The 14,307-nt window shown below is 39.5% G+C and overlaps 1 protein-coding gene across 2 annotated transcripts in view; it reads left to right on the forward strand.

Annotated features, from left to right (window-relative positions):
- The window catches only part of LOC139462298 (SCO-spondin-like), a 53,407-nt gene extending 39,945 nt beyond the window's left edge, over window positions 1-13,462 (forward strand). For both annotated transcript variants that reach the window (XM_071243923.1, XM_071243924.1), the window contains 21 exons: window positions 551-742; window positions 886-1,077; window positions 1,489-1,683; window positions 1,823-2,014; window positions 2,250-2,441; window positions 2,807-2,998; window positions 3,273-3,464; window positions 3,943-4,134; window positions 4,747-4,938; window positions 5,389-5,583; window positions 6,291-6,485; window positions 7,074-7,265; window positions 7,596-7,787; window positions 8,165-8,176; window positions 8,476-8,670; window positions 9,016-9,204; window positions 10,034-10,174; window positions 10,458-10,804; window positions 11,345-11,450; window positions 11,934-12,019; window positions 12,717-13,462. In XM_071243923.1, the coding sequence (XP_071100024.1) occupies window positions 551-742; window positions 886-1,077; window positions 1,489-1,683; window positions 1,823-2,014; window positions 2,250-2,441; window positions 2,807-2,998; window positions 3,273-3,464; window positions 3,943-4,134; window positions 4,747-4,938; window positions 5,389-5,583; window positions 6,291-6,485; window positions 7,074-7,265; window positions 7,596-7,787; window positions 8,165-8,176; window positions 8,476-8,670; window positions 9,016-9,204; window positions 10,034-10,174; window positions 10,458-10,804; window positions 11,345-11,450; window positions 11,934-12,019; window positions 12,717-12,755 (3,620 nt within the window). In that variant the 3' untranslated portion in view covers window positions 12,756-13,462. The remainder of the gene's footprint in view (window positions 1-550; window positions 743-885; window positions 1,078-1,488; window positions 1,684-1,822; window positions 2,015-2,249; window positions 2,442-2,806; window positions 2,999-3,272; window positions 3,465-3,942; window positions 4,135-4,746; window positions 4,939-5,388; window positions 5,584-6,290; window positions 6,486-7,073; window positions 7,266-7,595; window positions 7,788-8,164; window positions 8,177-8,475; window positions 8,671-9,015; window positions 9,205-10,033; window positions 10,175-10,457; window positions 10,805-11,344; window positions 11,451-11,933; window positions 12,020-12,716) is intronic.
- Window positions 13,463-14,307: the final 845 nt, after the last annotated feature.

Here is a 14,307-nt window from a genome sequence, read left to right on the forward strand (position 1 = left end):
TACGTCAATGTATACTGATATAAATGTGAATAGTTGAACTGGGACAACTTGTTTTCTCACCAAATATAGTTCTGCAGACGAGTTAGATACGACCAGTGGTGAATACCCCTGTTGGCAATAACTTTTCAATCTTTGTAATTTCATTTAGGAAATGAGGCATGTGTGAATCTCACTCTCGTGTCTTTTGATATCAAATATATCAACACGAGTTGATAAAAGTGGAAAAAATCAGAGGCTTGCCACTTTTATCAATGAGTTATATCTATTTATCATCCAACATCATTCTTTCAACTTTTTTAATTTGTAGACAGTAATTAGCAGTGTCTTCAGTGTAAAAAGTACTGCAAACAGCTTCAGTAGCAGAGCCATTAGTGATGTCATTTGATTGTGACGTCATGGTAACCAGAGACGTCAAAATGGTCTGCAAAGCATTGTGATGTAATTTCATCGCAGCGATATCTACAGTGTAAATATCGCTTGATCTCATCCAAGCGATATCTCCTGTGGGAGCCAGTTTTGGATGATAAAAGTAAAATCTATGTGTTTAAAGTTGATGGAGGCTTTACGCAATGGACACCATGGACTCAGCCAGCATGCCCAGTCACGTGTGGTCGGGAAGCTACTAAGATCGTCACACGAACCAGGACCTGTACTCTCCCATCACCAAGCAATAACGGCCGGGATTGTGTAGGGGAGCGTTTGCAATACAATACAACGAACTGCAACAATACTCCATGTCCAAGTAAGAATAATATTGCTTTTCATGTATTTGCATATAAACATAAACATCTATGACATTGTAAGTCATTATTTTACTGTGTCCTTTGTCGTCGTTCGTTCTTCTTGTAACAAAAGGTAGCATTGTACTTTGTTTCTTTAATATAGTTCATGGTGGCTATAGTCCGTGGGCGCCTTGGAATGATCCAGCCTGTGCTGTAACCTGCGGAACCGGAATTACGCGCACGCTCCTCAGAACCAGACTGTGCAATAATCCACCGCCAGCATTTAGAGGGTTAGGCTGCGTCGGGGCAAGCCTAGAAACCGATACCAGAGTCTGTGCACTCCCTCTGTGCCCAAGTATGTAACTAAACCATCACGGTTGCAGTTGTTACCGTTTACTTAAACATAGGTGTAACAAAACAATAGACAAAAAAATATGTTTGTAAGATTAATTGATTATTCTAGATTTGTAAAACAGGTGAAGATGTACATATTTGATATTGTATATTTAATGGCGACCATCAATTTCTTTTAAAAAATAATCAATATGTTATCTTGCTCGTCATGATGTGCTACCGGTAGTGCAGGACTTGCGTACCACTTTCTCGAACACTTGATCATCACTGAGTTTCATTGGTCCATTCCTATAATTTCCACAACTTTTTGCCCTTAACGCCAAGTGGAATCTGTTTCGGAGGAAAATCAAGGCTGGTTATTCTCTTGCATTTACAATTTATGTTTACGTATCTTTTATTTCATTTTTTTAAGTCAATGGGGGTATTTCGGTGTGGACACAATGGACAAATCCTGGTTGCACAGTTACATGTGGCACTGGAGCAACCAGAACCGTCACCAGAGAACGAACCTGTACTAATCCTGTACCGCGGTACAATGGATTACAATGTACCGAGACAGTGAGGTTTCAGAGTATCCAGAGAAGCTGCGGACTTGCACCATGTCCACGTGAGTTACAATCATTGTTCTAATAAAATGACACTTTAGTTTAAAAACACGAACAGCTTCAACTAAATTATTAAACACATTTCATCAAAGGCGTGCAGTTTAAATGAGACGCAGAAACTGTATTTGAATTCCTTTTCAGTTGATGGTGGCTTTTCTCCGTGGTCGTCGTGGGACAATCCTCCCTGTGGCGCTACATGTGGTCCTAGAGCTATTAGAACTCTCGCCCGAATAAGAACTTGTACCAATCCAGCTCCTCAAGTCGGTGGTGCCAACTGCACTGGTCTTTACAGGGACACAGAGGTCAGAGCCTGCGGTCTTCCCCTTTGCCCAAGTAAGCTTATTTTTACATGCATGTATTAAGGTCATTCTGTTACAACCATTCTATCATAAAGGATAATAATGTTATAACACATATATTCTATTTGGTTCAACACCTGGCAGCGTCTTTTATGAGGTGGCATACGGCTGCTGTCAGAAGCGCCATCCTGAAATTATATTACCTGTGAAATTTATCATTTATGTGAAATCCGATAAGTTTCTTTCCTCTTCTTATTCCCGCTTATCAGTCAATGGAGGCTTGACCCTATGGTCGCAGTGGACAGAGCCCGCATGCTCAAGAACCTGTGGACCTGGAACACGGACAAGAACCAGGGAGAGAACATGTACTAATCCAGCACCTAGGGACGGTGGTAGAAACTGCACAGGGAATTTGATTGACGTACAGAGCGGTGTTCCGTGTTTCCTACGGGGCTGTCCAGGTAGAAATCATACTGTCCTTGATTATTTTTTTGACAGAAATGGAGTAATAGTACTGGTTCAAATGTATGTGAACGATAATAATGTATAACAGAAAATGTCTTCAAATGATATAGCAATGCAGTTAAATGCGAACAGGACGCTTCACACATATTATATCCGTCAAGCTTAGAAATCTATATATAGTGCCATCACTATATCACAAGGATTCATAAAAACATGCTCATGATATAGTCAGGACTGTACAACGGACTTTGCTCTTAGAATTCTAATGATAATGGAAACGGTTTTGACCTTCAAATGATATAGCCCTCAGCTTTGAACATCTTAAGAATTCTTTAAAATGTGATCCCAAATGATGTTTCAGTTAATGGTGGCGTATCGCCCTGGGGATCGTGGAGCCCCCCACAGTGCACTGTCAGTTGTGGGTCAAGCGCCACGTCACCTGTCCTCAGACTACGAAACTGTACCAGCCCCTCTCCGTCGAATGGAGGGGCATTTTGTACTGAGCCTTTGCAAGAGACTGCCACTCAGAACTGCGGTTTAAATCCATGTCCAAGTAAGCACAACATTATTCATTGTACTTTCATTGCTGAAATTATATTTCCATTTGAACTGCATTTTTTCCAAAGTCGAACTGATTTCCATCTTTTTTCAAACACCTTTAATCAAAGTTCATATAAACAAACATATTGTGTTTCTGAATTGTACTAATATTATCTCCCGACATGCGTACAATGTGTGAAACCCATTTCTGGTGTCCACCGCCGTTATTACTAAAAGCGGCGTAAAACTATACTCACACACTCACTAATATAATCTATCTTATACAGTTGATGGCAGCTTCTCTAATTGGTCCCCATGGAACAATCCCGTGTGTTCTGCAACTTGTGGACCAGGCATCACAAGGACACTTGTCAGAAGTAGGGTCTGCAACAATCCATCTCCAAGTTTTGGTGGGGCAAACTGTACAGGCCCTACAAATGAGTTTGACTCAAGGAGCTGCAACCTTCCCCAATGTCCCAGTAAGTCAGTAGAATACTTATGTCAGTATGCACCTGATATTGTTGACCCAAGAAGATCCAGGTTCGAAATGGTCACCCACGCTTGTCATAAGAGGCGACTAACGGTATCGGGACAGGCTCGCTTACGTAATGCATGTCATCGTCAATTACCTTGATCAATGCTCATTGTGTCAATCACCTGATTGTCTTGTCCACAGCCTATTATTTACAGACCGCCGTCGTATAGTTGGAATATTACTCAGTTAGGCGTTAAAGAACAAACGAATTATACTGTTGGTGCCGTGCCGAATAATAGTGTGTGCACTTCTTTCTGAAATATTTCACATGTAATGGATTAATTTGTTTTAGCACTTACTTGCAACTGAAGAAATACATGTAACGCCTTTAATGAAAGCTTTCATAGCAGTAGAACTCCCCAAGGAGTGTTACGAAAATAGATTCTTGCCACTTACAGTTGTGGTGTTTTTGTCATTTGCAGTTAACGGTGGAATATCACAATGGTCTCAGTGGTCCAACGTAGACTGTCCGGTTACTTGTGGAGTATTAGCAACCAAAATACCGACCAGAACAAGAACATGTACCAGCCCTCGCCCACAGTATGGAGGCAGAGAATGCTCAGAATCTACCTTTGAAACTAAAAGCGAAAGCTGCAACCTTGGTTCATGTCCAGGTAAAATATTTTAATTTGTCGCCTTATACTGTGTTTATTTTATTTTACCTTAAATGAATTGTCATACGAGACTTTTTTTCAAACATTTTGTTTCACTGATAACTAACTCAATATCGAAATCAATATCGTCATAATACGTCTAAAATGATAATAATTGTACGTTGATATGTGTACAAATAAAATTACGATTATATTAAAAAAAAACCAGTCATCTACAAGGTTTTCTCCCTCAGTGTAATTAATTGATTGGTATGAGATTGGTATATACGTAAGAGTGTGTTGTTTGAGAGGAAAACTACATATCTGCAAACTAATGCAACTCTTTTTTATAAGATTCCAAATGAGGGTCTTGAAATGCTTTGTGATCCCACTAGTCATTTTATCACCTTGGCAGAAGCATACCACATGTACAACGACTAAATCTTCCGACAATGCACACTTGAAAGTTATACAGATTTACAAGCAAAGTTCATACTGTATTAGATCCTACTAAAATAGTTCGCATACCGCGAGTGGGATTTCCAGATTTTCCATGAGATCACATTTATAAATAGATGCTTGTAGCTGCTGGATTACGATGCCATTCTGATAACGATGCTGTTTTTGTTTCAGTTAACGGAGGATATAACCAATGGACTCCGTGGTCAGATCCTCCCTGTGGAGTCACCTGTGGGACAACAGCCACCAAATCGGTAACGAGAACCAGACAGTGTAATAATCCAACACCTGCGTTCGGTGGAGCCAGCTGTGTGGAACCAGCCTTTGACACCAAAACAACGAACTGCAGACTATCAAATTGCCCAAGTATGCACTGCCTGAACACTAAGACGCCAGATAGATAGAGAGATGGTGGAACCTTGTTCACTATTGCATTTAACTATTCAATAAGGGTATAGAAATTAATCATGTTATCGGTTTACCCAACGAACCGACCCACAGTAATGGATAAAGCGATACTCATACCGTTCCAAAAGCTTACATGTATTTTGATTATCATTCACCATAAAGCATTTGGAAAGGAGTTGCAGTATCAAGAAAAAATTACCAATAACTTTTCTCTGCAGTCCAGCAACATGTATGGGTTTTGTTGCTCAAAGTAGCAATATTACTATAAATATACATGTATTGCTAGTCTGCTCTTCTTTCCACTCTGTGACCTTAACATGCAGATTTGGTCAAAATGACGTCATGTGTTAAGGGTTGTACACCAATGATTGATAATAGTTACTTTATATGTAACTTTTGTTTTTTCAGTCAACGGCGGTTACTCCCCCTGGGGAGAATGGAGTGTTGGTGCCTGTCCAAGGACATGTGGAATTGCTTCCAGGACCTACACCAGAGTGAGGGTCTGTAACACCCCATCACCCCAGTTTGGGGGACGCGACTGTTCCCTTCTCGGGTCTTCAACCTCGACTGAAACCAGACCATGCACCTTACCTCTATGTCCAAGTGAGTTCACACAATGACTTACAAGTATCTAATACCCGGGGCGGTCGGGTCGCCAATATGTACCCGTGAAGATCCGGGTTAGAATTGGTCTTCAGCAAACCCTGCTTGTCGTAAGGGGCGACTTACGGGGTCGGGAGCACGTACGTGCTTTCTGTGAAGTCCTGGGGTCTCCTGCCGTGATATTTATTATAATGCTAAACGATGCGTAAAACCAATTTACTCCCATAATGTAAATTTATGTAACATTATGTAAAAACTATTAGCCACTACGACAATAACAACAGACATAGAAGCTAAGGAAAGCGCCTTTTCAGCCGATGTGATTGCTGTGATCATTGATGACCTTCTTGTTGTTAACCGGAATATATATATAATCAAACTAATTCCAAATAAAAAAGAACCTCACTCTCAGTGACATACTGTGATATGGTAATATATGAGTTTTTGTATTCTATTTAATTATGACACAAAACCCTCAATACCAATTTGGTTCTTATTCATATAATATGACTACCCTTCTCAATGTTTTTAAGTGATTAAGTAAGTTTTTGTATTCTATTTAATTATGACACAAAACCCTCAATACCAATATGGTTCTTATTCATATAATATGACTACCCTTCTCAATGTTTTAAAGTGATTAAGTAAGTGTGCTAAGTGTTTTCAAGGCAGGATGATATATTTATTTTTGACTTTAATTTGATCAGTTGATGGAGGAATCAGTCAGTGGGAACAATGGACAGGACCCGCCTGTCCTGAAACGTGTGGGCCCCCAACACGTACCCGCACTGTTATCAGGTTAAGAACTTGCACCAGTCCTACGCCTCTAAACGGCGGCCGGGAATGTCCAGAGAGTAGAAGTGAGAGCCAGACAAGATCTTGCGGACTTTCATTATGTCCAGGTGGGTTATAGACATGGAAGACTACAGACCTGGCATTGGAATTATAACGTGTCCAAAACACGTATCAAATGAATATTGGTAGAAATCCCACCAAATAAATATACGCATTTCTTTGAAAGGCATTTAGAAGTGATACACTTAAGGAAGAGAATATATGGATGTCAACTTCTTTACAATGAGGAACACAACGTTCCGAGACATATTCTCTTCTTTAAATATACACATTGTTGCCTTTTTTCGATAAATGGTTGATATTTATCTTGATTAGTTTCTAATAACGTGCATGTTTCCTGTTTTAAATATCTACCTGTGATTTTGAAGTAAAGAACATAATTTTCCTACCATATCACCATGATCAGGAAATCCCATTTACGTCCTATTGACATTGCTAGTCAATGTGTTCTCCGACTCGTGCATTACGTATGTGATTTATAAACACACGATAAAGTCGGAATTGTATAATGGACTCGGTGTTTAGTAGATGTTCCGATGATTATGGAAAGGGTTTTGTCAATTTACAATATGACTTATGTTTTTCAATGAAACATCCATTTTCATATTTCTTGTACACTTCCTCTTCATTTCAAGTTAATGGAGGATTAACAATGTGGGGACCATGGGGGCCACCGTCATGCACTGTGTCATGTGGAGCCGGAGCTACAGGGTTAAGCACCAGAATTCGAAGTTGCACCAACCCAAGACCTTCCAATGGAGGCGCTTTTTGTACCGAAACGTTGATCGCTACCAAATTCGCCAGTTGTAATCTCAACAATTGTCCAAGTAAATATGTTTTTGTCACTGTTTGCACGTTTATTGCAAATACATCTTAAACGTTTCACATTGATAATGTAACTTTTTAATTTGAGTTGAATAGTTATTATTGTATTTTATTACTCAATTAATTTTAAATAATTATACAAAATTCCATTAAGGATTACCGTTTCTAATTTATATTTAATTTGTGATATGCATGTAGAGTTTGCCATTGAAAAAGCATACAACTGATTTTGCTTTTGGAGTAAATTCTGTAAGCACCTTAAAACTAAAGGCCGTCTTCTATAACTGTCTGTTTTTGGAACCGTCGTATTTATTTTGAATCCCAAATTTCAGTTGATGGCAATTGGACACCTTGGACACCTTGGCTGGATGCAGGGTGTTTACAAACATGTGGTGCCGATGTCACGAGAGAAAACTACAGAGTACGAACCTGTTCCAACCCCTCCCCGCGGAACGGAGGAAGGAACTGCACTGGCTCTGATAGAGAATCGTTTCAGCGCAACTGTGGTTTAAGCCATTGTCCAGGTAATTTTTGGATCAGTTACAAGAAGTACACATTAGTAACTCCGACGAAAACAAACTCATATAAATTAAGACCTGGCGTGGGAAACCTCTTTAAAACTTCCAACAACATATAATTGACTTCAATAATAGGTACATCACCTATGGTCTTACGAACAAACACATATAATGATTCCATCGATTCCACTAGCAGTATCATGTTTAGTCAGAGATACGATTGCTAGTTTTTAATGATCAAGACTTGACCCATGTTCATTAGATATTATTTGACACAATCGATGTCTCTATTCATAATGCACTACTACATAAATACTATCTTCACCTCCTGGTGTCATTCATTTTGAAAATTATTAACGTATTTTTTTTCTCCTTTGTTCCAGGACAAGTTGAAGGTGAGTACAATTTGATTGCGATTTTAAGCAATGTTGCAAAGGCTGCTGTAAATCCTGACAATAATTGTTACCTACGTCAATGTGCATCAGAGAACAGTATAATTTTACTTCCTTTTTGTTCGCCTTGTGTTATCCTGAATTTCGTCTCTTGTTCTTTTAGTTATATATCAACAAATATATTTTGTTTAACTGCCACTACTCATTTCGGTATTTGAATGATAATTTGTCAAGTTATAATTGTGTACAAATAAATGTTCTCTAAGTCTAACGATAGTCTAACTTGAATGTATCCTTTTCAGGCATTTGTCGGGACACAGTGAACGTCAAAGGCGTGGGATATCGTTACCACCCCGAAGACTGTGATAAGTACATCATGTGCTACTACAATACTACTAGTGACGTTGTTGCCGTCTTCAAATCATGTCCATTTGGTTACTACTGGGACCAGACACTTCTCAGATGCGACCACTCATGGAAGGTTAATTGCCCGCTTGGTAAGATGATCTGAATATATTATTCACGGCGACGTATTTTCTTGACCCGTGGAGATCCGACGTAGAATAGGCCTTCAGCAACCCATGTTTGCCAGAAATTGCGCCTATACTTGTCCTAAGAGGCGACTAACGGGATCGGGTGGTCAGGCTCGCTTACTTGGTTGATGCATGGCAATGATCCCAAAAGCGTTGATAAATGCTCATGATTTCAATCAGTGGATTGTCTGGTCCAGACTCGATTATTTACAGACCGCTGTCATATAGCTGGAATATTGCTGAGTGCGGTGTTAAACAACAAATAAACAAAACATTCACGATCTAACGATTTCTCTGTATCTTCCGCAGAAAAATGCAACTCCGACTGTGAGCCTATCTATGACATGGATGGCAGCTGTCGTGCTTACTGGGCATGCACCAACGGGTCATCAGAGGCACAGTGTTGCAGTACAGGTTACAGGTTCATGCCAGGGAGAGGATGTATGCCCGATCCTTTCTGTACAGACCCTTGTCCTGTGCCGTGCTTAGATGGCAAAGGTTAGTTGACACACCAGGCCCACACCCATATCACCCCATACTTGACTCCTCCAAACCAGCTGTACTCATTTCAAACCCACAAAGGTAGAACAAACCAAACTCCAATCCTAGAACTATTCATCACCAGGGATTGGCATATTTGACAATTAGTATTTCTACGGTCGTATATTAACGCTTTAACCTAATCATTTAGTGCCCATCCCTTTACAAGCTGGGATTGTCAGATTCTGTTTTCTACCAAGTCTCTACCAGCTACCTCAACATGCCACAATGTGCTTTCATTCCTTCATAAATCTATATTGTTTTGTATGTTAAGTTTTGTATTCCCAATTTTCACCAACAACAAGAATTCTAACATATTCATTGAAAGCAGATGAAATTGACGAAAAGTTTTCATCACTTTTAGTTATTATGTAAATGACATATAATGATGGTAATAACGGAATGGTAATAACGAAATGGACCCGTGAAGATTCCGGGGTAGAATAGGTCTTCAGCAACCCTTGCTTGCCGTAAAAGGCGACTATGCTTGTCGTAAAAGGCGATTAACGGGATCGGGTGGTCAGGCTAGCTGACTTGGTTGATGCATGTCATCGATCCCAATTGCGTGGACCGATGCTCATGATATTAATCACTGGATTATCTGGTCCAGACTCGATTATTTACAGACCGTGGTTATATAGATGGAATATTGCTGAGTGCGGTGTTAAACAACAAACCAACAAACAAACAACAAAATAACGAAATGCAATGGATTTGGTTCATTGATAATAATACTGTCAGCATTGATGTCATTGAATATGTGTTAACTTTCGTCATTCCACCCTAGTATCCTGTGACAAGCGCCCCGTTTGGAACACCAGAACCTCCTATGCCATTCAAGCTGGTTCCATTGGATGGATGAATAGTGACTGTCCATTTGGACAGGTCTATGACATTGCTAAATGCCAGTGTGTTTCCCAAACACCATGTAAGTCAGATTTGACCTTTATTGGCATAAGACTTAACCTTCCAGATTCGTTTTCAAAAGTTACTGTAGGATGAAATGGTTTTCTGTTTAATTTTATAGATTTTGTAGTTTTCTGGAAGAATTTTCTTTTTCATTTTCAAATGTAAAATAAACAGTTTCATACATGTGATTTAAGTCACCTAATCCAGATGTGAAGCAGGAACATGGCATTGAATGTTTGCAGTGACGATTGCCTGATATGTCTATATATTTACCTTTATATCTGTCTTATTTCGTGTTTTAGCATGCCCCCTTGCCTCCTCGGCCGAGTTCAACACTGCCAATCCAACCGGCTGGATCATTCAAAACGCTCCCATACGCATCAATCAATATGGTAGCTTCAACGGAAACAGCTTTGTTTCAACCAACCAAGACCTGAGTCGCGGATCCAACACTGCATCAGTTATAGCTCTTCGTTTCCGATACAGAGAGAACACGCCTGTTGCATCAAGACAACTGCTAGCAAAAAGCGAAGAATGTGCTGACTGTAAGAATGCTAGTTCAGTTGTAATGTATCTTGAACCGTCGGCGGTGCGTGTTGAGATGTCGACATGGAGGGGTGGAGTGGTCCGACTTCTTGCATCAACATCGGTGAGATACAGAGACATATTCAATTATAGACAATCATTTATAACTACAACCGACATCGGTGAGATACACAGCCATATTCAATTCTAGACAATCATGTATAATAACTAAAACCAAGATCTGTGAGATACACATCCATATTCAATTATAGACAATCATTTATAATCACTAAAACCAACATCTGTGAGATACGATCCCCACTATATCATGAGCATATGTTTATGAATCACTACCAAATAGAAAACATGGGCCCATCCTGCTCCCCCACCCCCACCCCCACCCCCAACCCACCCACCACACACCCCACCCCACAGCCACCCCACCCACATGTTCATGAGAAATTTAGCAGAGATTTCGTATCTATACGGAAAGGGTTTTGTCGCTTTTATTGAAATAAGACATGTATGATAACAACATTCCAAATGCAGATGTAACCGAACAAAATGTGTGATTTCCAACCAGCCCCACGTAGCATTTAGCTCATTGGGCTACTTTTTTCTTCTGAAAAAAGATGTTGTTTAACCGTTCTGTTTCATCATGCAGGGTTTCCCAACCAGTGAGTGGAAGACTGTGACACTGCTATATGAGGCCTCTGCTCTGACTGTGGTGATTCAGACCACGAACTACCAATACATCAACAGGGAATCGGGTAGGTCTTTTGTATACGAAATCTATGCTTGGCTTGCAATCTTCTTTTCGGTGTCAACAGCTTACTGCGACCTAAATGATAATATCAGACGATATATAAAGCGCCGGTCTCCACATGACAAAAGGTCATGCTCAAAGTGAATGACATTTCTAGCATAACTACCCTAGTCAACTGATAATTTTCATTCACATTACACTCTCCACTGATTCAGGGGCATGCAACTATGAAAAGGAATATAGAAGAGCGCCTTTAATACTTATGAATCAATCATGTATGCATCCAGCTTGTTACAGATGACTATCTGTTATCACGATCATTCAAAATGTATATAATTGGTTACGTGAAGAAGACGTATCAGAGATATTACTTTGCATGTTATTTTGAAAAATTCATAAATGAACACATAGAATAGCAAAACTGTAAAACGGAAATATTTTAATGATAAACAATCCATAGTTTATACATTTGCTCTATGTATTTCAGCTCCTGATGCAATTCTGATGACATGTGGTTTCTCCTTGGGAGGAGATGGATCTGCAACGGGTGGCTTTACAGGGGACGTCGACTATGTAAGTACCCCATTTGTGTTTAACTACAGTTTGTAGTACACTCGCCGCCCTTCTGTATAGACACAGGGGGCTAACATTACCATCGTCAATCACCTCAGTTCAGCATTCTTTACAACACTGCACGCTCTGGCACGACACTGCAGTCGTGGGAGCTATGCTTTCAGCGAAGTCATGTCAGTACATCTGAATGAAATAAAGACATCCTTTCAAGCCGTAGACACTGAATGAATACGTTTATATTAAAGATATTTACTATGAATTATCAGAGCTACACCCTTAAGTAATATTCATACTATTGAGACGCCGCTTTGCGTTGTTAGAGAAGGTCAAATGCAATCGAATCTTTCAGTTTGTGTTCGCAACAGGACACCATGATGGCACGCTGCATATAAACACGCAAAGACATTTTTTTTTAGAAACACTGAATTTCGTATATTCCATATGAGACAAATGAAATGCCAATTTCAATGTTCCTTTGTTAATAATAACTGTCAAATAAGGTATGTCATATCTTTGGAATATATACTCAAAATTGGGTCATCAATACGTAAAGCAGTGTCCTCCAAAGGTTAGACATTTTATGACCCTCAACGGTCAATGACGCATCGTAATGTTATTTATTTCTTGTTTCGGTGGTACGTTTCCTTTACTAGTTCGTTTAGGTTGTTCTTACCTTTGTTTTTCTACTATGTTTCAGATACGGTATTATAGGTGCAAGCCTACAGATTTCTACTAGGGAACACAGTGCCAACTTGCCATTTCTTAGTTACAGGAACTGAGGCACCTCGCCGTGATATCACAAAACATACACCGATCCTTAAAGACATACGCGCATTACGTGCTAAGTGTGTGATTCCGATTGAAATATGAATCACTTATTTTTCATTTTTAATAGCTTATGCTCAATGATAACAGATAGTAGCATTCAGTATGATAGACCAGTGCTATGTATAGGACATACGGCATGTGACAATTGCCATATATACCAATTGCTTTACAGAAACTTCAAGTTATATGGTGAATCTCTGCGAGAGAAAGACAATGGTGCCATGATAGTTCCAACGTGATATTATTATTGTATTGTTATGAGATTAGTTTGTACAGTACATCGTTGATCGAATTGTTCTTACCTATATAGAGGCTGTAGTTTTGTCTTTAGATATGTGTTCTATTGTGCTGTAGTTCATGTATGATATATTGGTAGTGTTATGACTCCAACACATGATATCCATTCCCACCTCCAAATGATACCAGATCGAATTGTAATTTTGTTCTTAAACATGTTGTTACCGATTCGAATATTTATTCATATAGTATTTCAATGGATCTCAGTTATTTTCCGAAGATTGTTCTACTGTTAATGGTTCATGCCGTAGAAAAAATGTTGTCATTTCCTGTTTGTGTTTCGCTATTTTCATAATAAAATGTTCCTATTACATCTAATATGAGTTTGTCTTGTATGTTTAGATTGAACGTAGCTTAGCCAAACCAGGTAATAGAGCTTAAACAGTCTATGATAAAGGACCGTTCAGTTTATCCTGTGGACGGAATGTATGCCGACTTATTTGTACGTTTAGAATGAATTGACTTGCCTTTGCATGTGTTTGTGGCGGGTGCTACCAGTAGAGCAGAATAAGCTCACCTTTTTGTCGTCATTTTCATTTTGTGCAAGCCACGGTGGCTGAGTGGGTTAGATCGCTGACTTTGTGTGCTGGCGATTAGGTGCCTCAAACTGGCAGTGTGTGTTCGAATCCCGGACGGGACTCAACCCAAACATTTACTCAAAAAGCGTGAGTCCACTCATATAACATTTGTTACATTTGACCACTTTCTGAACGGCATTGTGTGTGCATAGGGATAAGTCATTTCTCAAATACTTTGAGGATTCAGACATGTCTTTCCGTTAATTCTGCAGGTATGAAATTGAATTGTAAATAAATGAGTGCGTATCGTTTTATGCCACAGTCAGCAATATTACATATTATAATGAAGCATGTTATATTTACCAGTGGTTGAAATCTCGAAAAGACATGCATGTAGAAGCTCTGGGCAGTCTTAGGTAGACAATAGTTCTACAAGACAGTAAGGTCTAGGAGATCGCGTACGCTTACATTGGTACCCTTCTCAGGTAGACATTAGTTTAACAAGACAGTAAGGTCTAGGAGATGGCGTTCACTTACATTGGTACCCGTCTTAGGTAGAGAATAGTTCAACAAGACAGTAAGGTCTCGGAGATGGCGTTCACTTACATTGGTACCCGTCTTAGGTAAACAATAGTTCAACAAAAC

Source organism: Haliotis cracherodii, unplaced genomic scaffold, assembly GCF_022045235.1.
Source record: "Haliotis cracherodii isolate W230 unplaced genomic scaffold, xgHalCrac1.p SCAF_15, whole genome shotgun sequence".
Classification (NCBI taxonomy): Eukaryota; Metazoa; Mollusca; class Gastropoda; order Lepetellida; family Haliotidae; genus Haliotis; species Haliotis cracherodii.